The following is a 25,460-nucleotide window of genomic DNA, read 5'->3' on the forward strand; positions in this document are numbered from 1 at the left end:
TTTGAGTTTATGAAAATGTTTATGCGATGTGTTCGGTGTTTCATTACTAACTGAATAGAATTATTTTTAATGATAATAATAGTAGACATTTATAGATCGCCTTTTCCACTGGATGCAAAGCGCTATGACATGTCATCCCTGGTCGCCATAGGAGATAAATATACAAAATACCATGCAGCGACATTATAAGTCCAGTGCACATATAGGGACATCATTTAACTTGGATTTGAAGTTTCAATACTAATTTAATTTTTCATTTCAGCAGGAAGTGAGTTCCACAATTTGGGTCCACGGTAGACAAAAGCATTTGAGCAAAGTAAGCAAAGTTCGCTTTAAGGGTAAATGGATGAACAATAATTCATTCCATGGTGAATATACTGATAATTGTTATTGTATGTCATATACGATGTCAACTACTAACAAAAACAGAAAGTCTTTACATTTAATAGGATAAACATAAGATGTTAACAATATCTCACGAGCACGTTTAAAGTTCTATGACAGCTTTACGAAAATTTGATCTTGATGTTTTCTTTCTAATTTTGACTGGACGGTCATTCCAAAATCTTGTACCTTGGTAAGATAAACACACCTTTTTGGGAAACTCGTCTTAAATTTTGTTATATGAAAATTCTCACCTTCTTTTGGCCTTGTTCTATAACCATGTTGAATTGATGAACAATATTGTGGCAGCGCATGTGGCGAATTCTCATTAATTGAATCATACAAAAAAAAACCCTACAAAGAGATAATCTATGCAATGGATAAACATCAAGCATCTTAAAATCCTTAAATGATAGTCTAAACCTTGTCATGCATTAACTGAATATTATCCCAAGCACGTATCGGTATTTTTAAATCAATAATGATGATAGAATTAAAATAAGCTTTCATTTAGCTTTCAGGTTAACCGCTTATGGTGGGTCTGCTGCGTTCAGTTATCTCTTTCATTTACTGGAGAATATTTACCTCATCCTGTTTATGTCATTTACATGTTTTTATCTGTTCATTTTGTAATACTATTGCCTATGTTTTTCTACCTATGAGATATCTTGATAAAATCTAAATCATTGCATTAACCTTTCTCTTTTTTTGGTGGGGGGGGGGGATATAGTTTTAATGTGCATTTGTTAAATGCAGAAATAAACTGAACCAAAACAAATCAAACTCTGTCTAGTGCAGACTCTGACGCAATGTGATCAAAGCACAGTTTAACGGTGACTAAACTTGAGAAGGATTTCGTTGTCTGGCTTGGTTACAATTTGGAAGACTGGTCGGGCTCCCTTCACTAGGCTGACACTGAACCTGCGAAAGACTCGTGCTGCCGCGCTCCTTAGTTCGTCCATGGCGAATTGCTGCCCGATGCAGTTCCGAGATCCGGCCGAGAAGGGGACGAAAGCGAAGGGGTCTCGCTTCTCGACGTTGGCCCTCTCAAATCGTTCAGGTCTGAAGTCCATGTGGTCGTCTCCCCACACATCCGGGTTGTGGTGGGCCTGGTAGATGTTCACCACCACGCTGGTTCCCGCGGGAATAGTGCATCCATCCACCTTCAGCGGTTCCCTCAGCACGCGAGATGGCGGGATGTTCATGTACATGCGCAGCGATTCCCTGAGACACTGCGTTGTGTAAGTTAGTTTTTTGAGATCTTCGCTAGAAACGGAAAGAGAGAGAGAGAGAAAAAAAACCAACGGGATTCCCATCAATGACAGTATCTTACCAATTATCTCATTGACTCTCTCATACTAAGTCGTGCTGATATGTAAAGATCGTTCATATATATGACTTAAATTCAGAATGCGTCTTTCTTTGCTATTATTGTATTTTGAGAAATATTCAAGTGCTATACTCCTCTCCTCACAGTATCCTTTTAGTTTTATCTAATAACACACACCAAGTCAAGTACACGCCAATTTCAATTCGTTCATTTAATCACTGATTTTAGGAATACATTATTCCACAAACATACATACATTACACACACACATACATAGGCCTATATTATTATGTAATTCACGTAAACTTGGAAAAAGTGCAGTTTGTCATTGTTGTCTTTAAAGATCATGTGCTCAGTCATGCATGACATTTGTCAAAATAAGAAAGTATCAATGGAAAGAAGAAGTCTTCTTCCATAGCTCACAATCATGAAATAGTAGCATTCCAACGTTTGATTACCTTTTTTCTTTTTTTTCCTTTTTTTGGGGGGGGGGGGGGGTATACGCACAGTATGTGTGTCTGTGTGTGTGTGTGTGTGAGTGTGTGCGTGTGTAAATATGTGTGTTTATTCACATCTTTTTTGTTGGTAATTCTGCTGTACTAAGGCACATCGATTCATATCATTGAATTTTGTTTAGAATGAAAAATGACGTGTGTGTGTCAGTTATTGCCTTGTTTTCTTTTACTTCCTAGTGCAGAAATGGTATACAGTATACTGAAGGGACTGTCCTTGTCACGATTTACAGTATCAACAAACTAAAGGGACGTCTTTTATTGAATGAAAGTGAATGAATAGTATTGGAAAAATCTTTAGGAACGTCTTTGTTGCTAACTCAGTCACAATCACGCAACACAATCTCTATATGAACCGGTCGAACATGGTTTTACTATCGAACGGTGTCGTCATCTCGTCCTGCGAACAATGTGTCCATCTCCTCTTGAACTCGGGCCTGTTCCTCGGTATGTTGGGCCATGGTGTACAGAAACCACGTGAGGGCACTTCCGGTGGTGTCCGTGCCGCCAAAAATGAACGTGCTTACCTGTAATGTAGAGAAGACAATTTCTATGAAATCATAAATGACGAATCTTGTACAATGTTGTCAATGTACATTGTAAAATAAGGAACTAACGCAGAATCGCGATTAACACCTATCATTAAGATTCATAGCGCAGCTGGAATGGTATCTATCATAAAGGATCATATCATTCAGATTCATGAAATTCTTCCGTCGAGATGTTTTCATTGCAACTGATTGACAAATTGCACTACATCGACGTAAATAAGCACTGAATTGATCAGTGTTTTAGTAGTAGCCAAGACAAAAATCATGGGCGTGCATACTCGAGCAGGATTCGAACCTACGACAACCGAGTTTCCGCCCGACAGCAAGTGTTGGTTCTGATCCTTATAGCATGCAGCGGGTACTGCGTAATTATTCAAATTCATGGAATTCTTCCGTCGAGATGTTTTCAATTCATTTTATGAATCATATTTCATATCATATTTCTTCATCTATATCATGAAATAAACATTACCGAGAATATCTTTACAAAATAGCATTTCTAATATTTCTAAGAAAAACTGATCTGTCACCAGAGCCTGATTTAGGCTCAATGGGTTTGAAAGTTTGTACTTGAACATCTTTGAATACAGGTTTAATCTGAATATCGGGTAATTTGAAAAGCTATTGAAAAACAAAGAACACAACTAACTTAGCTGGAAAGTACCTCATCACGTATTTCCTTCTCACTCAGTCCGTTGCCATTCGAATCTTTTGCTAGCAGCAATGTATCCAGAAAATCCATCGCTCTCTTCTCCGGCTTCATAAAAAGAGAACAAAAATGAATACAATGGAAAATACTAACTTTTATGGCCAACACTTTATTTGCTTGTAGCTAGATACGGCAAACTGAAATGGAACACTGTAAACATTCAAGGAGAGTAATCATAAATATGCGGAGGGGGGGGGGGGGATATTCTGTTACAATTGATGGGATCAGCACCGCTGTGTGCTTGTAAGGTGTCTGTAAACCGTTTATGCATTTCTCGTAAAACTCGTCTTTATTCACTGTGTTATTGTTCCCGTGTTTGTCAATCCAATGTGGACTCAGATTGAACTTTGAGCAAATATATAAAATACACAAATTGAAGGGGCCGCAAACGGTGGTGGGGGACAGCCCATAATGCCCCCTCCCTCTCGACCACGCACCCCCCCCCCCCACACACACACATTTTGCAATTGGAACAAAGTTGAAATAAGAAAAAAAATCATAAGAAATCCTATGAACTCTCAAGGGATATTTCCAGAGCCTCTTTCAGTCGAGGCGGGGGGGTCATCCCATGAGCTCGATACCCACGAGTCATACAGTCAAAAGGGGGGAGGGGGCAGCCCACGAGCTCCATACACTAAGCAAAAATGACCCAACAGGTCGACACGAACCAAATAAGGTCAATGCATGTTCTCGGCACTAGGCGAATAGGGCCCACAAGCTCGACACTGTTAATAGGCAAATAAAGTCCAGAAGCTCGACACTAGGCAACAAAAAAGGCCCATGGCACTGCGCACAATTAAGCCCCGTGATAATATCGCTCTTGTTGGCCTTTTTAGCCTAGTGTCAAGCTCATGGGTCTTGTTTGCCTAGTGTCGAACTCATGGGCCTTACCTAGTGTAGAGCTGAGCTAGTGGCCCGTGAAGGTCGTGGGCCTATATTGTTCGATGTCAAGCTCATGGACGATGCTCACTACAGTGTCTAGCTCGTGTACTGTATGAAACGGGCTGAGCACCGGAAGAGGGTGGGGCGGGTGTTAACATTGACTCTTGACCCTCCTCCCCCCCCCCCTTGGTAACACCTGTATTGGTTGTGCAAAAGTTTACACACAAGTGCTGAATGGTATTGATCGAATTAGTACATTCTCTTAGTACATCTCTCTAATTACCTCTTTTTCCTTGGCATATTTACGTCGCCGCCCAGTGACGATCTTATCGTGTATGCCATGCATGTACGAATAACTCTCTTTCCATTCATGGTACTTGGAGGACAGCCGAAATATAAAGTCGTAGAACATGAAAGGATGGAACATTCTGTTGAAGAAGACCAATAATGATAAATGAAAATAAAAAAATGGGGAAAATCTTGACCGAAAGGTCGGTCTGTATCTTGTCGTTTGGGATTTATATTCCGCGGAGACTACGTCTGCATGGCTTCACGGAATCCCCTCGTTATACAGATCGAAGGCTGTCTCCTGTACGTATCCGGGCTAGTACCCCCACAGGGCAATTACCCCCGGCCAAATATTGGTTAGTGGTAAGGTTATAGTAAAGATTAGGGTTAGGATTAGGTTCAGGATTAGGATTAGAATTAGGGCCAGAGGAAGGGTCCGCTGTAACTACTCATCAGGGGGTAAAATTGCCCTAGACCCCTACGGTAGGGGGGGGGGGGGTCTGCCCGTGGTCGCGCTAGGACCAAACGCTACCATAGGCCTATCCCTAATTTCATACAGATTTTTTTTCTAGTCTTCTTTTTTACCTCCAAACAAGTTTGGCATGAATGAAACCCACATTATGTAGCATTATTCTAACTTTGTGCAATTGTGCAATGGAAATACTAACAGTACCGAGGTTAGATTGCAAAAATTTGTATCCATATCGCAACGTCGCCGTTTGCTATAGTTGTCAGGTTGTAAGTCGCCATTTTAATGTACGTATGATAGACGTGCTCTGATTGGCAGAGGAACCATTCCCGTTGCACGTATATTGCATGTGATTGGCTTGCAGATTCATAACTATGCTGAAGAACTGCTATTATCAGACGATGGTAGTTGTGTCTTTTTCTAAGAAAATTCCACCAACACCTTGGATATTACAACCAGCTGGTGTGCGCATTGTATTCATGAGATGTTAATTTTACTACGTATATACTTAAAAATTTACCGATCTAGGACTATGAATTAGACGCAATTGAGAGGTATTAGGGACAATGGTTAAGAGTCCCCCTAAAGCGACCTATAGGCATGATAGGACTGACTTTTGTTATTGTATACGGAGGAGAGCCGTAGAAGTAAAAAGAAAATGAATATATATAATGTATATTGCGATATGTATACTAATAATAGCAAATATCAGCGTGCTGATGAGATTACTTTATTGTTTAATGATGTCGAATTACCTGTATGCACAGATATTCGTCAGTTTCTCCAAGACCTCCACTTCACGTGACTCCTTTTCTTGGCAATGTGATTGGTGGGAGAATGCGCAGCGGAGTATGACGTCAAGTGAAAGCATTGACATGGTTTCATGTGTTTTGACCGGTTCTCCTTCGTCTGCAGCGACGTGAAGTTTGTCAATCAGGACATCCATTGCCTAGATTAAAGGAACAATTTAGGCAGAGACAGCTGTGACAAGGAACTTCTTTATTTATCGAAAAAGAGTAGATAAACTAAAACTCAGTCATAAAAACATACAATCAAACAAGACAACCAGTTAACCAAATATCACAGAGACATACTGAAAAATTCTAAGGATCAATATAAGGTAAAAAGTGTGCTAAATTTAAAGTTTTTGAAAGAATGAAAAAGGTAAGTTTCAGAGGAACCACATGCAGAGCAATTATATAAGTATAATCACACTATTGATATCTAAGTGGTAGTTACTCTAAGAATGGCAAATAAAAAAATGACCCTACCATGCAGTTGGTATAGTAGAGTATAAACACGCAAAATTATTAAGTAGGTTCATTCAATCACAAAACATTTTGATGAGTGAATTTTCTGCATTCTTAAAGCAGACATTTTCATCATGTTACTCTTAGATGTGTTTTACTGTAAGTTTCACCATGAACGCAGTCATAATTTGGCGGGAAATAACATTTTAATCGCTTTAAAAAAGGTTTGAAGGTAGGTGATAACTTTTTGGCCTTAAGATTTCCTATGATCATATTGTTTTCGCACTGATTATATACAATTACGCATTTTCTATTTTCACGTAAAATTAAAGTATAACAAATAAACTGTAACAAGTTAACTACAATATCAATTTCATCTTCCATGAAGCGTTTGGAACCAACAGAGCAAATATATTACATAATATCACATATCATAGCTCTAGAAATTAAGTGCATATAGAATTTCAAGCAAAGAAATGACTGTCTCTGCAATTCTAGGTTTTAATGCTATTTTTTTACACATTGAAATACAATTGCTAGACCTTTTATTTTTTTTTTTTGCATGAAGCAACATGTTTATCATGACAATAAACTTCACACAAAAAAGAAGGAATGGTTGAGCAGCTTGCTGGAGGCCACTCACCTCATTCATAACCACGAGGTATTGTTTCAAGACCTGAAAATGAAATGATGACGTGATGAGAGAGCGATGGCGCTTCCAAACATCGCCCTCTATTATAGCCAGTCCCACGAACCAATCCTTGAAAACCTGATATAATTCAGACTGATTCAGAGAAAGAAATAATATAACCATAATAGAAACGACGGTGATCATGAAAATAACAATTATCACAGTGACTACAAGAACAGTGATAATTAGAATTACTCACTAAACTGTCCCCTTAAAGCCTATAATCTCCAGAATGATAAGTCGATAAAGTACGAAACGTAAAACGACAAAAGAGTAATTCACACAGTGGATTGTCAGGATTACTTCACAGTCTGGTCTAGCATTAAACCATATGTATATATATGAATATATATATATATATATATATATGAGAGGGTGTGGGGGATTTTACGTCATAAGACAAAATCATTTTATTGTATTTTCTCTCTGTTACAATATTCTCTCGGTTGTCATTAAATAAAGTAGGAACTCTCCCGCCATCACAACTTGCAGAAAGGGTGATAGACCATGGGTCAACTGGAGCTCCTAATGTGATGGGGTGCAACACTTTGATTCTTTTCTTCTATTAAATTAATCGTCTGAACAGAAAATCGTGAAAGCGAGTCTGCAGTATTCTTTTTTAGGTCAAACGAAGTTGTGCGATCAAGGAATTGTAAAAACACTCACATTATTGTTCGTAGTTAATGACCTAACTGCCCGAATAAGATTAAAAAATTACTTCTTTTGAAATAAGTTTAAAAGACATGTTACATGTAGTAAATGTCTCATGAATTTGATGAATATATATATAATATATAATATATATTAATTATATATATAAACACTAAAAAATAAAGGTTCAAATGTGCACCCTATTTGTCCCTATAACAGCACCCTGGGGTGCACATTTGCATCTTTTATTATGCAAGTAGAAAATTAAATCTCTAAATATTTATATTCCTACCTACAAACATGCAGACATATCCATCAGAGTGTAAGTTTGATCTTACGAGTAAAACCTTGATAATCGTGGTCCAAATTTTCAATTCACAGTGTATTGATGTTTATGGTGCATGTTTGCACCCTTGACTAGCACAAAACTGAGGGTGCAAATTCGCACCCCTGCAGGTTCAAAATTCAGCGTATTGCACCTCTACGGGTGCAAATTGCTTACTGGGTTGCAAAGTTGCACCCTATAGGGTGGATGTATAGCGACAATTCTGGGGTTCAAATTTGAACCCGCATTTCTTAGTGTGTGTGTGTGTATCATACTATACATAAAACACCAAAAGCTTCTCTTTCCATGTTCGTATAGCCCCCTCCCCAGCACATCCTTCTTTTGCATTAAAGTAAATACAGATCATGGATCTCATCTTCCAGGGTCATTACGCTTTGTACTATATGTCTTAAGCCCTGAGCCACCCAATGAAACTTTAAGAAAACACCACATATACAATGTAGAAAAATTTATCCTGCTCATTGATTTTGATAAGTCTGTGTTATGCTGAATCACGATGTCAAAATTTACTTTCATCGTTATCTTCAATATGTATTTTCTTTGTTAACATTTCCTCATGATAAAGGTACAGAAACAAATTAATTAAAAATGAAAACGAATGCTTCTATGTGTTCCCATTATCTGCACTTCAATTCAATTGAGTGGACCATATCTCCACGTGCATATCTCTACAAGCCTGTCCTTTACGTGAGCCTCATGTTCGCACAGCTTGATCAATCGTATGTAGGCCTACTTGCTTATTTCTCTTTTCAATTTGTAGATACATGCTTGCATAAATTGCATTACATCGATTTGTAAATATTGCTTTATCAAAGACTTGAAATTTATTTGACATTGGAACTTAAAGCTGAATTGAGTAAAACTCGATGGGTTTCCTGGTAACCATTTGTAATCTTTTTTAACCTATTACAGTGCTATCAAATAACTGCATTGTTCTTTTGGTTCAGTTATGAGTTTCATTGGGACACACCTTTCTTCCGATGTTTGTAGCCAGTAAAGGCTTAATGCTATCAGGGTGGTTGAGCATCACCACCGGTTTCCATCCCATCCAAAACACCAGAAGTCTCCGGTACTTGCTCACTGCTTCTTGCTCCCACTTAAAACCCGGCTCCATAAACCCCGGGTCGCGGAAGTTGCCGTAGAGCCAGTGTGGCGGAGGTCCAGGAAGATGTCGTCGGATGTACACGAGACGACGAAGAGTAGCGACCAGTGACAAGAGAAACTGGACAATCTTGAAACCACAGATGGATAAAGCAACAGTCCCTAAAATGGTCGTAATGACCGACATTATGACGTCCACAGCCTTTCCTAAAGCCTTTCCTGAAGTAGTAATAGAATTCACGAGCGCTTGTTCGCAATGCGTATTTATGTAAGAATGTGTTTGTGTATGTGGGTATGTGCGTATTGTGTACGTGTAGTATCGTAGAATATCATAAAGCGATGTCCGTGTGTGTGTGCTGTGTTGTCACTGCCTTCTGAAGCCACCCCTTAGAAGGTTGACCCGTATGTCATCGAGACACTGGTTAAGTTCATAGTCCAGTTTCTTGTGTGTCCAAGCCCTAGCAGGAAGTGTACATGTTGACGTTATACAAACAGTGAATGGTCATGAGTGTGATGGTATACAAAATATTTATGAGGGCATTGGACAGAATATTTCATGAGGTGAAAGATGAAATGACCCATTCAACGTGGCGCAGCCGAGTTAAATGAATGAAATATTGAGTTACTGAATGAAATATTCTGTCCATTGCACGAATGAAAAACATTTATTATTGTACAAATATGAATGTTTTTGAGTGCAATGGACAGAATATTTCATGAGGTGAAAGATGAAAAGATCTGCGCCTCGTTGAATGGATCAAGCATTTCATCTTTTACCGAATGAAATATTTTGTCCATTGCACGAATGAATAACATTTATTATTTGTTTTATATAATGCATAAAATCGATCCTTGTCATTTGATGTTTTATTAATTTAGAAACGAGAGAGAATCTGGGATCGCGAGAGTGCTCACTGAGCGCTTTACGCTAGCGCGCTGTCGCATACACACATTGCAAACGCAAGCGTTTTACACGCGTAGTGTGCCAGGCTTTCGGCGAGCGTGCAATGGAGCAAATCGTTTGGATCCAAAATTGCACTGTAAATGGACCACAATTGCACGGATGATGACGTCATCGTGAAATGAGACGAATGATCAATGTCAAACAACCAATCAAAGGACAAGGATCTCTTCAGGCGTTATATGATATACGTGAACAATGAATGTTTATGAGTGTAATGGACAGGTGTTCATGAGGTGAAAGATGAAATGATCCATTCAACGAGGCGCAGCAGAATTGAATTCATCAAAGATTTCATCTTTCACCGAATGAAATATTTTTTCCGTTACACAAATATATACATGTTTTATTTGTTTTATATAACACCTGAAATAATCCTTGTCGTTCGATGTTTTATTAATTCACAAACACGAGAGAATCTGAGATCTAGAGAGTGCTCACTGAACGCTTTACGCTAGCGCGCTGTCGTATTCACACACTGCATGCAAACGTAAACGTTTTACGGAGGGTGCCGGGCCCCGAAATTGCACGGTAAATGGAGCCACAATTGCACGAATGATGCCGTCATAGTGAAATTGGACGACTAATCAAATGGCAAGGATCTATTTACGCGTTATCATACTGAAAGATTTCGCAGGAGGTGAACTTAGGCGCTCTATTCAAGGAGGAGAAGCCGACTTGAATATGTTAACTTTACTTTTGCAAAATAACTATTGTTATTGTTTATCATCATCATAATTGTGAGTTTGTTCGATTATTAGTTTTCCTGTTGGGGGTAGATTTCGTTGTCAAGGGTCGATATCAAACTTTACAATACACGAACAATTTTCCTGAATATCTAGACTTTGATATATACCATAGTAACAGAACAAAAAATAAATTAAATTGAAGCATTTTCAAAAACCAAGACTTTGTGTCAAAGTAAAATAGGCCTCCATATACCACACTCAGCAAAAAAAAAAGAGAGAGTAAACACTTTTCAATTTCATCTTTCTTATAGACTTTCTGGCTTAAAATGGTGTTTTATATTCCATGTTAAAGGTAATTTAATTAGCTGTCAACCTAGTAGGTCAATGATTAGGTTAATTTTACGCATGAGTGTCACAGGGGACTTTCCTCTGAATGTGGGGAACGAAAGTCCTCCCTGCGACTGGGATCTTTTCTATAGTCAAAGGTTGACTCTCTCAAAATGCAGCAGATTGTTAGCAGACCATTCATTATTAATCAACTCTTTTGACTTGCGCAACTAAAGTGCCTCGAAATAAGTAGCCAATCACACAGTATTCTTACGATATAACAATCAATGAGATGTATTATACCTGTTCGAAGCTGTGATGGTTTACAATGATAACATAGTACACACTTGAATACAGATATCCAATTCCACTTGGTCTTGAGCTAAGTTGCTCTGCTCGGTGGTTTATTATAGAAGCTCCCGTGCTTGGTTGCTCTAGGCTGTCGACGATGCCCTGCCTGAAGTAGCGGGTCGTCTCCCCTTTCTGGTCGTTGGCTTCCCAACTTCTGGTCCTCTCTGGAACCCCAAACTGTGGCTCTCTCTCTCTCTCTCTCTGGAACCCTAAACATTCTGTTAATTTGGTAACATGATTCCTCCCTTATAATTTGTGATCTTTGGTTATTCCTGATTCTATTCATGTAACTTAAACGAAACACATTTATATTCCATCACATTACCACTGATTAGCCACACATAATTTCCATAATAATGTTTCACAATGCATCATTATCTTTCAATGTTGAGTAGGGGTGATTAATCAGCCCATTAAAATCTAAGCGTTGTTCTAGGTCTCTGTTTCTTTCACAATGCAATTAGAATTCGGTTTGTCATACAAACATCACACATACAATGTCATATCGGGAATTACATAGAAACTTACAAGGCACAAACAACTTCAATTAAATGATCGTGTACTTACAACAGTTGCTGGTGTTTAAATTCGAATCCTCCTAGATTCTCTTCTGGACGGTCAGGCTGTCCGAGCCGAAATGCAACAATCCCTGAATCACACTGATTCCATATAATACTCTGCTACTATCTAACTTTGCAATCTCGAAGTACCGGTCCTGAATGTTCCGCAAATTATATGGCATCTGAATTTTGTGCCTAAGCGTTGCATATTTATACATTTATTGGACCATAGGTCTCCATGTAAAATCAATTAAATGAAGTGACTTCCTAGAAAGTTTTCATAGAAGTCCTGCCCCCTTTTCTTATTGGTTGGCGTTTTCTGTCTGTCAAAACTTTCCCGAGTATCTCATTTTGCATTGGTCAAGCCTCTGCTTGACGTCATCACTTCCTGTCCACGGAAACCAAAATTCTTTGAAGTGGTCCTGTTTTGACCTAGCTAGAAACTTGTGTTTGACGTTTTGAATGACGTCCACATACCAGATAGTATGAGGCATACTACCAGGGATACCCTTTCCTTGTATTTTGACGTCATGTAGGGTTTACTCATCCCCAAAACATTTAATTCCAAATCACTCTCTTTTACTTTCATTGTGCATTGCAAAATCTCCTTATTTGGTCATGTTGCTGCAGGCTTTTGTTTGTTTGTTTTGGGGTTTTTTTAAGCTGCACTTCTATTCTGACCATTACAGTAATATCGCTCTCTTACATGATCTACATGATGAACATTGACAAAATGAGACAAAATAATTATTACGTGACAAATACAAAATATCTCATATCATGACAATGAGTAAACACATTCGTTTTTCTCTTCCAAGGCGCAAAAGTAAAAATTGCAAAATGGACAAGTTGTTATTCAAACGTATTTGCTCTTTCACACAATAATGACAACAAAAGACAAATTCAACACAATAGAAATGCAAATAAGTTTGCAAAAATCAACCTATCATCTCTTTAATGTCTCTGTAACCCTCCAAAGACAAAGAAAGGCAAAAAAATAATGGAGGAAAATGAAGAATCTTCTGGCAAATCCGCAGTCAAAAGACATAAAAGAAAGCATTACGATAACAAAGAAATTTTAAAAATAGAAATCTTATTCCAAATTAAGAAAATTTGAAATAATATTTGGTTCTTGAATTTGTCTCATGTATTCCTAAATTCCTTAATTACAGGTAGAATGAAAAAAAAATCTGTCGATTTTATCACCTTTAGGGCTTACTTACCTATGTCTTTCAAGTTTGAATTGATAGAAAATGCTTATGTTCCACCTTCAGTTTCTCCACTATGTTTTTGTTTTGATTATTTATGTTCCATAATCCACATTTCATACAAGTTTTATATTCCATTGATTTTGAAAAAGAAATGTTTTTAACACAATGGTCAGTTTGAACCAATATTGCACAAATGTATAAGGACGTATAATTAATGTGTAATATGCGGAACCCACTAAAAAACAAAGCTTGTAAGATATGAGCTCCAAAAATATAACATAGGCTTTTAGTACAGTATATCAATGTCAAAAGTGGGGTAAAGTGCAAAAATACAAGATATCGAGAACATTATAAAGTTTACGGAATGTACAGAGTATGATGTTTATGATTGAACTTATGGTATAAATGCTAAGAAAAGTAGCAAGTTGATCAAACTAATGAAGTCATCCGAGCGAGGCATCATTTGAGTATGCAGAAATTTTTCAAATGATTAAGGCAAAATATATAACATAGGATTTTAGAAAATTGGCTTTAAGATTTTGATTAAAGGAACTTAAAGAACTTGATTGAAACCCAACCGAATCTAACTCATTCCAGAAAGAAGGGCCTGTCGATGTAATTGTCTTAAGGGCTAAAACTGTACGAACAGGGGAAAAAATGATAGGATTCACTGTGTCTTGTAGGGTAGGTATGGATATCACTGTTTCTAGCAAATATTGGAGAAAATATACTAGGAAGATCACCAGTATTTAACTCGTACAGTGTGATCAAAAAACTGTGCACGATTTATAATCCGCAAGGCCTTTTTCTGAATCAAAAATAACGAATTGATTTTAGTCTTTGAGCAATTCCCCCAGGCTAATATTCCGTAATTCAAGTAAGGTAGTAATAAAGTTGTATAAAAAAATGCAATATTGGCTCTGGGAAGAGATATTTCAGTTTGTGAATAACTCCAACATTCTTGCACAATAATTTGCATAAATAATCAACATGTACCTTTCATGAAAGGTTACTGTCAATATAGATACCTAAAAATTTTGTTGAATCTATTTGATTTAAGTGTAAACCATTCACTAAAACTAAACCTGGAAGAGATTTTATTGTTACTGAAAAACATATAATTGGTCTTATTGATGTTAAGCAACAATTCATTGACCTGAATCCACTCAAATACCAGCTTAAGTTCATTATTCAAAGAATCGAGCAAAACATAAGGATCTGAGTGAGAATAAAAGAGACTTGTATCATCTGCGAACAGAAGAAAAGACAGCAGAGAGGATGAGTTCCGGAAGTCATTGATGTATAAAATGAATAAAAGAGGACCTAAGAGGGAGCCTTGTGGAACACCATAACAAATCGAGTTTATTTCAGAGTCATGATTATAAAAGGAAACAAATTTATTCGTGAATCTCATTGTGTTAAATTGTTGTTGTTTTTTTGTTATCATTGCTATCTTGGAGGACATTTGCAAATAAATTTCAATATGTCCAATTCTGCAATTTTTACTTTTCTGTCTTGGAGGACAAAAACAAATGCCTTCACTGATGCGTAAAATTTCCCTTTGTACAAACCTACCAGATTGATAACCAATGAGATGATCTTTGATAGTGAATATGAAAAATATTAACTGGAAAATATCTTTACTTTCTTTCTTCTTTTTTTTGCTGAGTGTACATATTAGAAAAAATATGAATGTATAGCAATATCGATAATGAAGACTATAAAGAGTGAAGCATTTAAGGTAAATGTAATAGATATAATGTTTGCAGCATGCAGAAGTGAAAATTAAAGTAAAAAAAAATAATCAAGCAAGTCACGCGTTGCTAGCTACCACCTACATACAAGAAGATGATTCATCATCCTACACAGTATGGAATTTTCAACAAAAGATAATGATGATATGATTATAATACTGAATTATGCATAACGCTTGCAACATCAAAATATATTTTACACTGAGCCTTAAACGGCACCAGTGGTAACATGTCATTTTCTTCAAAAAATTTTGATACATTTTAAACATTTTAGTCCCTCTCTGTTTGATCTGTGTAAACAAATCTACATAATATTTTATTTTCTCGGGAAAAATATATTCCAAGGGAAGGGATTAGCTTCGCCAAATTAAATCCATCCGGCAATATGACTGGTTTTCCTTCTTGTTTTGGTTTGTTTTGTATTTTTGCTACCTATAGGCCAAAGCATGCCAAGTCAAACAATCAATCAAAACTGATTTTCAACTCCTTAAATCAAAAGAACACATGATAATAATAAATAAATAATAATTTTCACATTGATTTGTGTGAGTGTGTGTGTGTTTGTGTGTCAGTCAAAGACTTGTTTTTTTTTTGTTTTTTTTTTGCACCAACATCCGCCATTGCATTGCACCTACTCAATCACTCTTTTGTTATAGAGGGTTACAAGTTGCCAGATATTCTTATCTTTTGATGAGGCCTGTTCTACTCCCTCGATAACCACCCATGATGAGTCTCCTGCATTCAATTATCTTTCTCATTTACGAGAAAATATCTAAATACTTTATACCTCTTATGTTATCACATGCGTAATTCTTTTGCCTGTTTTTCTACGTGTGTGACATCAATTTGTAAAAATCTTAATCATTGCATTTATCTTTCTTTATTTTTGTACTTTTGGAATATTAACTGGAATTTGTATTTGTTGAATGCAGAGATTAACCAAACCAAACCAAACCCTGTCGGTCTGTTGGTTGCAGGCTCTGACGTAATGTGGTATGAGCACGGTCTAGCGGTGAATAAACTTGACAAGAATTTCGTTGTCTGGCTTGGTTACAATTTGGAAGACGGGACGAGCTCCTTTCACTAGGCTGACACTGAACCTGCGAAAGATCCGAGCCGCTGTGCTCCGCATTTCGTCCATGGCGAATTGCTGCCCGAGGCAGTTCCGAGCTCCGGCCGAGAAGGGGACGAAAGCGAAGGGGTCCCGTTTCTCGACGTTGGTCCTCTCGAAGCGGTCAGGTTTGAAGTCCATGTGGTCGTCTCCCCAAACATCCGGGTTGTGGTGGAGCTGGTAAGTGTTAGCCGCCACGACGGTTCCCGCGGGAATGGTGAAATCGTTCACTTTCAGCGGTTCCCTCAGCACACGAAATGGCGGGACGTATACGTACATGCGCATCGATTCCCTGAGACACTGCGTTATGTAAGTTAGTTTTTTGAGGTCTTCGCTAGAAACGAAAACAAAAAGGAGGACATGATTCTTACACATGAGTGTATCTAAACAACTCTTCAATTTACAGTTATAATATGTCGTGTCAATCTGTGAAAAGAAAAAGAAATAATTACTTGAGTTAACTGTTCTATCATTTTATTTTAGGATACAATAGGTCTGCTATTGGGATAAACCCAGACAGTTTCACGTACAATATAAGCGTTATTTAGGGTAGTATTTACGTTGTGATGATGACCTTCATCATTTGAGTTTTTGATAAAGACTAAACCCCTGAGCTGACAAAATCTCTGAAATGATTCCAGTGTTACTCTTCGAGTATAGGCCTATATTATTTGTTCACCGAATAACGCACACAACATAACAATGTACACTTCGTTTCAATTTATTCAATCACTATAATTATAACTTATTATTACAGTTATGTATACATACAAACGCACACGCACAGACACTCAAACACACACACACACACACACACACACATATATATATATATATATATATATATAGATTATATATATATATATATGTACATATAGGCTTATATATACATATTTATTTATATACTTATTCATTTATTTAGACGTATTACATGTATGCATACATACATACATACGCACATACATACATGTGTGTGTGTGTGTGTGTGTGTGTGTGTGTGTTTATCACTGTGTTTATCAGAAACCCGTCAAACATGGTATTACTATTGAACGCTGTCGTCATCTCGTCCTGCGAACAGTGTGTCGACCTCCTCTTGAATTCGGGCCTGTTCGTCGGGATGCTGGGCCATGATGTACAGAAACCACGTGAGGGCACTTCCGGTGGTGTCCGTGCCGGCGAAAACAAACTGGTTCACCTGTTACGTCATCAAAAGGGAAAGCAGACCATGAGAGCTAATTGACGATTCGACTTGAAAACACGTCGTACTTATGTCTCCACTGTAAAATCTGAAACTAACGCAGAATCCCAATAAACACAAATGATTCATAACATCATTAGTATACAGGATCGTTCTTTGAAATATCATGTCATGAAAATTAACGGATTAACTCAGCAAATAACATATTATTATATTCTATTCCTAAAATTACAAATCTAATATCAAAGCTTCTTTATGCTTGGTGTTTTCGAGCTCGTTCATTCATTTCTGGGTAAAGATTAAATGAGAATATCGGATGATTCAAAAGCCATTAAATAAGCAAACAACATAAAAAAGAGTTGAAAGTACCTCATCACGTATTTCCTTCTTACTTAGTCCGTTGCCATCCGAATCTTGTGCCAGCAGCAATGTATCCAGAAAATCCATCCTTCTCTTCTCAGCCTTCATAAACAGAAAATCATAAACATCATCAGGCCCGTAACTAGGGGGGGGGGGGGGGGGGGCTCAGGGGGTTCGAATGAACCCTCCCCCCCCCCCCCCCCCCCCCGCTAGCGAGCAGGGTCCGCTTGAACCAAAAAAAAAAAGTAGAGACTTCTTCCCAAAGCTCCAAATACGACAGAAGAATGATTTTTAAAGATAAAACAACAACAACCAAAGTAAAACAAAAACAAAAACAAAAAGCCAGCGTGACCCAAACTCAACTAACGTCTCTTGCGCTTCTCCATATTCACTACCACAAAGTGATCAACCTGGAAAAGGTGGTTGATATCTTCAGCAACACAAATACAAGAAGGATGATGCTGAACTTGGTATAGATAATAGGTATAAGAATAAGGGCGCCGGAAGCGGGGGGGGGGGCGGTTAGGGGTGGCACATAAACTTTTGGGGGGCAAAACGAGTTTTTGCCCCTCTCCCAAGTCCTCCCTGTAACAATCATAATCATGATTCATTATTAATATACACTATAATATCTATACACTAATATTTACTTATGAGTAAATTTAGTGTATAGATGGTACCTCGTGTGCCCCCTGAAACATACCTTTAGTAAACCTTACATTTTCCCTTTCTTCTATGCTTTTTAGCAGTATAAGAATAATTCTTATTGCTAGAACAATGCGACCACGTTTAAGCTTTTAATGAATACATTTCAGACGAATGGCAATTAGTGAAAGTGGCTCGCTCGCTCTGCCCGTACATATAATAAAATGAACAGTTTTAATAAGTTATGATGATAGTAGTTCGCAGTGATGTTTGTTTTACCCCCCTCCAACACCCTCGCCAAGGATCTCACACCGTCACATAATGTACCCGCGTATGTTATAATCGTAGTCCTTCACACTGTATTTCTTCGCCATGTTTAATTCCCTTGAAATTTGCTTTGAAATGCTCAATAAACGCGAATCTATACTCTGTTTTTACAAAAAGTCCCTCCCCCGCTCGGTCGCTTCGCTCCCTCGCCGAGGATCTCACTCGTTCACATAAATATACCCCCGTATATTATAATCATAGTCCTTCGCATCTTTTTTTTTCACTATGTTTAATTTTCTAGAAATTTGCTTTTAAATGCTCTATAAGCGCGACTTTTGTACTCTGTTTTAACAAAAAGTCTCTACCGTGGGAGGGGGTATTCCCCCTCCCACTTCCTCCTCCTGCTCTGTCGCTTCGCTCCCTTGCCGAGGATCTCACACCGTTACATCAAAATGTGCCCTTCCCCCCCCCCCCCCATGTTATAATCACAGTCCTTCGCAGTATTTTTTTTTTACCTAAGTTTAATTTCCTATAAATTTGCTTTTAAATGCTTTTTTAATCGCGACTTTTGTACTCTGTCTTTACAAAAAGTCCCTGCCGCGGGAGGGGGGTATCCCCCCTCCCCCTGCTCGGTCCCCTAGCCGAGGATCTTACACCGTCACATGTACCCCCCGTATGTTGTAATCATAGTCCTTTTTTTCCATTATGTGTAATTTCCTAGAAATTTGATTTTAAATGCTGTATAAATGCGACTTTTGTACTCTGTTTCTACAAAAAGTCCCTACCGTGGTACCCCCTCTCGGTCGCTTCGCTCCCTCGCCGAGGATTTCACACCGTCACATAATGTGCCCCCGTCGAGATTTTGCCCCCCCCCCCCCCCCACACCCTTCAAAAAAAAAAAAGTGTTCCGGCGCGTTTATATAAGAACAATTCAGTATGTAGGCACGAAGATGATCAGAGACTTTTCTTCATGGCTGATACATGTGTCAAACCGAACTATCAAAGGTGAAGAATTGATTGTTTTTACGTTTGAAAATATACCCCTCCCAGAGTGAGACCCTATCCCGCTTTGGTTGCTTAACTCCCTCAGAAAGGTCCACTATTTCCAAGTTTGAACCCCCTCCCCCATAAAAATCCTAGTTACGGGCCTGATCATACGGTGGACAGTATTTGTGGCTCTACAATACATGTATTATCATCATAATAATCTATAAAGCGCAATGAAATTCTTATTAAGATTAAAATGCGCTATGTGAAAGACTAGCTTTTATTATCATCATTGTCGTTATTGCTATTATCATCATCATTATCGTTATGATTGTTATTATTATAATCATCGTTATTGTTATCATTATTATTATTATTATTATTATTATTATTATTATTATTATCAGCTCACACCTGCAATGGAAACGGCAAACTGAATGATACATCGTTCACATTTCCGGAGAGTCGTTATATGCGTACTTTTGTGTAAGTTCGCTCGATCAACAACATTTAGTTCATAACGCTTTTGTACCCCTCTATTTCATGATAATTGTTGTCTTCAGAAGGGAATTTTACCATTAACCGTTGACTTCATCTCTTTTAGGGTTACCTCTTTTTCCGTGGCATATGTTCGTCGCCGCTCTGCGACGATCTTATCGTGTATGCCATGCATGTAAGCACAACCCTCTTTCCAATCTCGGTACTTGGAGGACAGCCGAAAGATACAGTCGTAGAACATCAACGGGTGAAACACTCTGTAGAAGAAAATTCCTTGTGATTAAAAATGGGGTTAACCAATGCATTTTAACCATGCAGGATGATGAATGTGAAATTCCATCCGCATGTTCAATCGCCACGCGATCAAGGGATTCAGTGGTCATAAATGAATAATGGAAGTTCGTCTATTTGTTTGTTGCATTGTGTTGCAACGTTGTTATCATCATGTTATTTTTAAAATATATAATATCTTAATGCAGTTGTATAAGGAAGGTGTATGAAAATGAAGGAGTTTATGCAGATGAAGATGTTGATATAAGAAGATGATATTTTTGAATGTTGAATCTTTGATGATGATATCATTATGGTTATGAAATGTATTCAAACTATCCAATTAAGATCAGTATTTAACAGAGGGAGCCAGTGAATGAATGTTTGAATTATCACATTCTTTGATACTTATGAATAGTTTAGTTGTGTAACAAAACACCCTACAAAAAGTAATCAGATATCACAAATTTTCTCAATAAACCGTAACTGAAGACAGTTTATTCTGAAAACGCTTTTTGATAAGCTATTGTGCACATTTTGTATACATATCCAGTTAACATACTGATTAACATCTTCATGTTGGTTGATTTGTCGCTAATTCACATCTACTTTAAAGTACTAAATCTGTTTTACAAGTGACACCAATTAGAAATATTATGACGTGTTGTAATGCTGTTATCACTATGTACAGTTTAAAATGTTACAATGTGTTAGATGTATAGAAAAGATATATGAAGATGAAAAGGAGTTTATGCAGAAGATGAAGGAAACGTTGATTAGACAAAGATAGATTTTTAAATATTGATTCTTTGATGAGGAAACTATCATGGAATTACTCAAATTTTCGCTCTTTTTGCTTTCTGGACTGTTATACATTTCACTCAAAGGCGTGTTCAAGCACAATTCTTTTTTTTTTCTTCTTCTTCTTCTTCTTTTTTCTCATCACATGTCAGCATCATCGTACCATAATGCAAACGTCAGCGTGCTGACGATGAGATTAAATGTCGAATCACCTGTATGCGCAGATGGTGGTCAGTTTCTCCAAGACCTCCACTTCACGTGACTCCGTTTCCTGACAATGTGATTGGTGGGAAAATGCGCAGCGGAGTATGACGTCAAGTGAAAGTAGTGACATGGTTTCATGTGTTTTGACCGGTTCCCCTTGGTCCGCAGCCACGTGAAGTTTGTCAATCAGGACATCCAATGCCTAGATTAAAGGAACAATTCAGGCAGAGAGTGTAGTGAATAAGAAGACAAATTTAGGACAAATACCCCTCATTACCAAACAATCTCAGAAATAAACAAATGAATCAACAAAGAAATCAAAAAGAAAATACGTCATAATTATGGTCACGTTTTCAGAATTCTAAAGATACTTCTTTTTTTTTTTGGTGGGGTGTTTAGGTAAATAGAATGGGACATTGATTAAAGAAGTAAGTGTTTGAATGAGTTAAACACTCGTTAATGAGTTCCATGAGAAACCAAATGCAAGCAAGTTTCTCAGTCTTGCTACTATTGACGCTTATGATATTCAGTTACAGTTCATTATTTCAAAGGTTTTGTTATTCAGAAAAAAAAAGCAGGGTCATTGTTGCGAGGGTTAGCGTTCATCTTCTTTTCATTTTCGGATAAACGAACATTTTCCTTTTTGAATTAATGAACCATTTTTCTTATTTTTCTTTTTTTTTTGTTTCACATTATAGCGAGCTTTAGAAATAACGAACCTCGAAATAATGCCACTAACGTGACAAAATATAAAGTTCGGATCAATGAACCCTTTTTCATTTTCGAATTGACGAACACCTAGGTATACGGAATTCGTGTGTCCAGAATAACGAAACTTATTTCATTTTCGGATTAACGAACCTCCGGCGGAAAGAACATCACCACATTATTTTTTTTTAAGGAATCAACAACAAACAAACAGGCAGAAGGTATGAGTAAACACTCGATATTACGAAACTCGACTCAGTCACAAAACATTTCGCACGATGTTTGAACATTTGATTTTCTGCATTCATAAAGTAGAATGTTGTTACCTAGTGTGCTATATTCATAAATTTCTCCAGAAAGCAGTCAAATTAGGTGGAGATTACAATAATTTTAAAATGAAATTATTTTATCACTCGGAAACATTCATGGCCTGATGGCACGATGATAAGTTTTCACTGATTTACATAATTCAGTCGCAACCAAAGGGAAAGAATAATCATGTAAAAAATGAAAATCTTCGGAAATACTGAGTCGGTATACATTCCATATCTTCACCGGTACATTCCTTTTCATGGCCGCCGATTTTTGTTTTCTTTTTGAATGTATCAAGGTATAAAGTTTTCCTTTTCTGAATGTAAGAATATTTTTTTACCTTAATCACAGTAGTCAGAATTCTTGATAGTTACATTCAGACGGTGATCTTTAACCTCGAGGATAGCTTACCCCAAGGATAAGTTTATGGGTCGCCATGTGTCGCATGATCGATTTTGTCACGAAATCAGTTATTTCGTCGACGGAAATAATGACTGATTTCGTAACGAAATCGACCGTACGACACTTGGTGCCCCATAAAACTTGTCCTCATGATTAGGATCACCATCTGAAAATAACTAATCTCAAATATGTAGAATTATAAGAACATCCATAAATGCATGAATTTAGATGATTAATGCAAATATTATTATAACTCCCAATGCTAACAAAGTCAATGAAAGTTGATATGCCCAGTGAGCATGAAACCAATTATAACATCCTTTAAAATGTTTTGTTGTTTTTATGGAGGTCCAAATATTGTTTTCGAATTCTTTTGACAGGCTAAAAAGGCATTAGCAGTAAAGTGATTATGGCGAAGGTGATCTTAAGAGGCCGCATCATGCCGTACTGACGATATCTTGAGTGGAGAGGTACCTATTGGATTCACACCAAGTGACAGGTGTTCTTAAACATACCAACAACCAAAAATAAACAAATGGAATGTTTTGTCGGGACATTTAATTCTGAAATATAGGCAAAAAGCATTTTTGGAACGATGTTCTTGTTGCATGTTATAATTGCAAGTAATGCTAGATTACAAAACGTAGTCAAATTTAGGGACTTTTTTCACACTCTTCTGGTTTATTTCCTATGATGCACATGTCATTGCAGGCAGGTCGAATTGAATGTGATCTGCACTGGAAATACTTTCAATTATGGCAGATAATAACAGTTTATATGATAATAAAGATAACAACAATAATAACGATTATAATCTTCTTCAGATTCAAACTTTGCATGAAAAAGAAATAGTTGAATAGCTTGATGGAGACCACCCACCTCATTCATAACCACCAGGTATTGTTTCAAGACCTGAAAGTGAAATGATGGCGTGATGAGAGTGCGATGGCGCTTCCAAATAGCGCCCTCTAAGAGACCCAATCCCTCGGACCATTCCTTGAAAACCTGATAGTCGTCAGACTTTTTCAGAGAAAGAAAAAGTAGTTTTGATGACAGTAATGTTATCATATAATAACAATAAAAACGATGACAATCATAGATATAGTATCCATTTCACTTACAATCATCAGAAAGGTACACTGCATATAAGAGATTATACTCAAGAATGATAAAATGAAACAATGAAATATTAGTTCTAAGAAAATAACGAAAAAAAAGAAAGACTATACACTATTGCGTAGACAGATCAATCATTAAAACCCTTTGATAAAGCCCTCTTAATAAAGAGAGCCCCTTGTAGCAATCTTTGACCAGATACTGCATTCTTTACCCCGATGCAGAGAAAAAATGAATAGACCAATGCTAACAGTACAATGATAATTACATAATAAAAATGTTAACGATAATGACAAGAATAACGCTCATGATGATAATAATAATTGAACAAAATATGTATTTAGTGTATATAACCTCAGACATCATGGTCCTGATTATTTTTCATGCGTTGCTGAATTTTCCTTTACCGGATTTTTATAACGACTCTCACTCCATTATGACTATGTGATCCATGACTAATTCCATCAAACAGATTTTTTTTTTTTTTTAATCTGACTTCTTTTAAAATAAGTTTAAAAGACATGTTATTAAGTCAATATTTAGTGAACTTAATATATAAAGATACATCTAATTTGTGTGTGTATGTGTGTGTGTGTGTGTGATTATTATACTTTCAGTATTTATTCCACACCTTGACCTAATATAACGATTTAAAAACACATTTTAGGGCCCAGCTCATCCTTTTTTCTTTTTTGCAGGTAGCCACTAATTGTATTCTCCGTGAGATTCCTTCGAATGCTATCAAAATCTCGTTCTTGTGGTTAATTTGTAAAATGTTAGATCTACTAGTTACTGCACGCGTATCGTTGGGACACACCTTTATTCCGATGTTTGTAGCCAGCAGAGGTTTGATGCTGTCGGGATGGTTGAGCATTACTACCGGTTTCCATCCCATCCAGAACACCAGAAGTCTCCGGTACTTGCTTACTGCTTTTTGCTCCCACTCAAATCCAGGCTCGTTGAACCCCGGGTCGCGGAGGTTGCCATAGAGCCAGTGTGGCTTGGGTCCAGGAAGATGTCGTCGAATGTACACGAGACGACGAAGAGTAACGACCAGTGTCAACAGAAACTGGACAATCTTGAAGCCAAAGAAGGATAAAGCAACAGTTCCCAAAATGGTCGTAATAAGCGACATTATGGCGTCCGCAGCCTTTACAAACACGTACCTTGAGCAACAGAATAGACGAGCACTTGTTTCTCTTTGCGTTCTATGCGTGTGTATACACCGGTATGTGTAATTCTACTCTATATATGCTCTATTTGTGTGTACGTGTGTGCGTGTTTGTGTGTTTTCCCTCTTTAGCCCGCACCCTCTGACAAAGTTAGTCTGTATGACAAGACCTTGTTCAAGTTCAAAGTGCCTCAAGTTCAAAGTGCCTTTTCTTGGCTGTGTAAACAGGAGCAAGCAGGAACTATCCATCACTGGCCTGGTTATCTAAAAATTCGGAAAAAAAAATCTCCCGTCAACTACACAATACATCCACATGACTGTGTTCTTTGTGCATTTTTTTTTCTTACAAGATGGGGCGTCATTTGAATGTTTAAATTAGGGCCTATACATTGT

The 25,460-nt window shown here is 37.4% G+C and overlaps 2 protein-coding genes across 2 annotated transcripts; both read right to left on the reverse strand.

Moving 5' to 3' along the window:
- Window positions 1-1,211: 1,211 nt before the first annotated feature.
- Window positions 1,212-9,351, reverse strand: LOC139739032 (ultra-long-chain fatty acid omega-hydroxylase-like). The gene is made up of 6 exons (XM_071649646.1): window positions 9,034-9,351; window positions 5,881-6,074; window positions 4,652-4,796; window positions 3,442-3,534; window positions 2,602-2,753; window positions 1,212-1,650 (listed from the first exon to the last, which is right to left on the reverse strand). The coding sequence occupies exons 1-6, from the start codon at window positions 9,349-9,351 to the stop codon at window positions 1,212-1,214; spliced, it is 1,341 nt and encodes a 446-aa protein (XP_071505747.1).
- Window positions 9,352-15,863: 6,512 nt separating this feature from the next.
- Window positions 15,864-25,053, reverse strand: LOC139739033 (ultra-long-chain fatty acid omega-hydroxylase-like). Its single transcript, XM_071649647.1, has 7 exons — window positions 24,714-25,053; window positions 23,660-23,800; window positions 21,367-21,560; window positions 20,196-20,340; window positions 17,696-17,788; window positions 17,172-17,323; window positions 15,864-16,462 (listed from the first exon to the last, which is right to left on the reverse strand). The coding sequence occupies exons 1-7, from the start codon at window positions 25,029-25,031 to the stop codon at window positions 16,024-16,026; spliced, it is 1,482 nt and encodes a 493-aa protein (XP_071505748.1). The 5' UTR covers window positions 25,032-25,053; the 3' UTR covers window positions 15,864-16,023.
- Between the last annotated feature and the right edge of the window lie 407 nt (window positions 25,054-25,460).

This window comes from Diadema antillarum, unplaced genomic scaffold (genome assembly GCF_040938485.1).
Source record: "Diadema antillarum isolate AM-2024a unplaced genomic scaffold, OU_Dant_1.0 seq00000780_RagTag, whole genome shotgun sequence".
Classification (NCBI taxonomy): Eukaryota; Metazoa; Echinodermata; class Echinoidea; order Diadematoida; family Diadematidae; genus Diadema; species Diadema antillarum.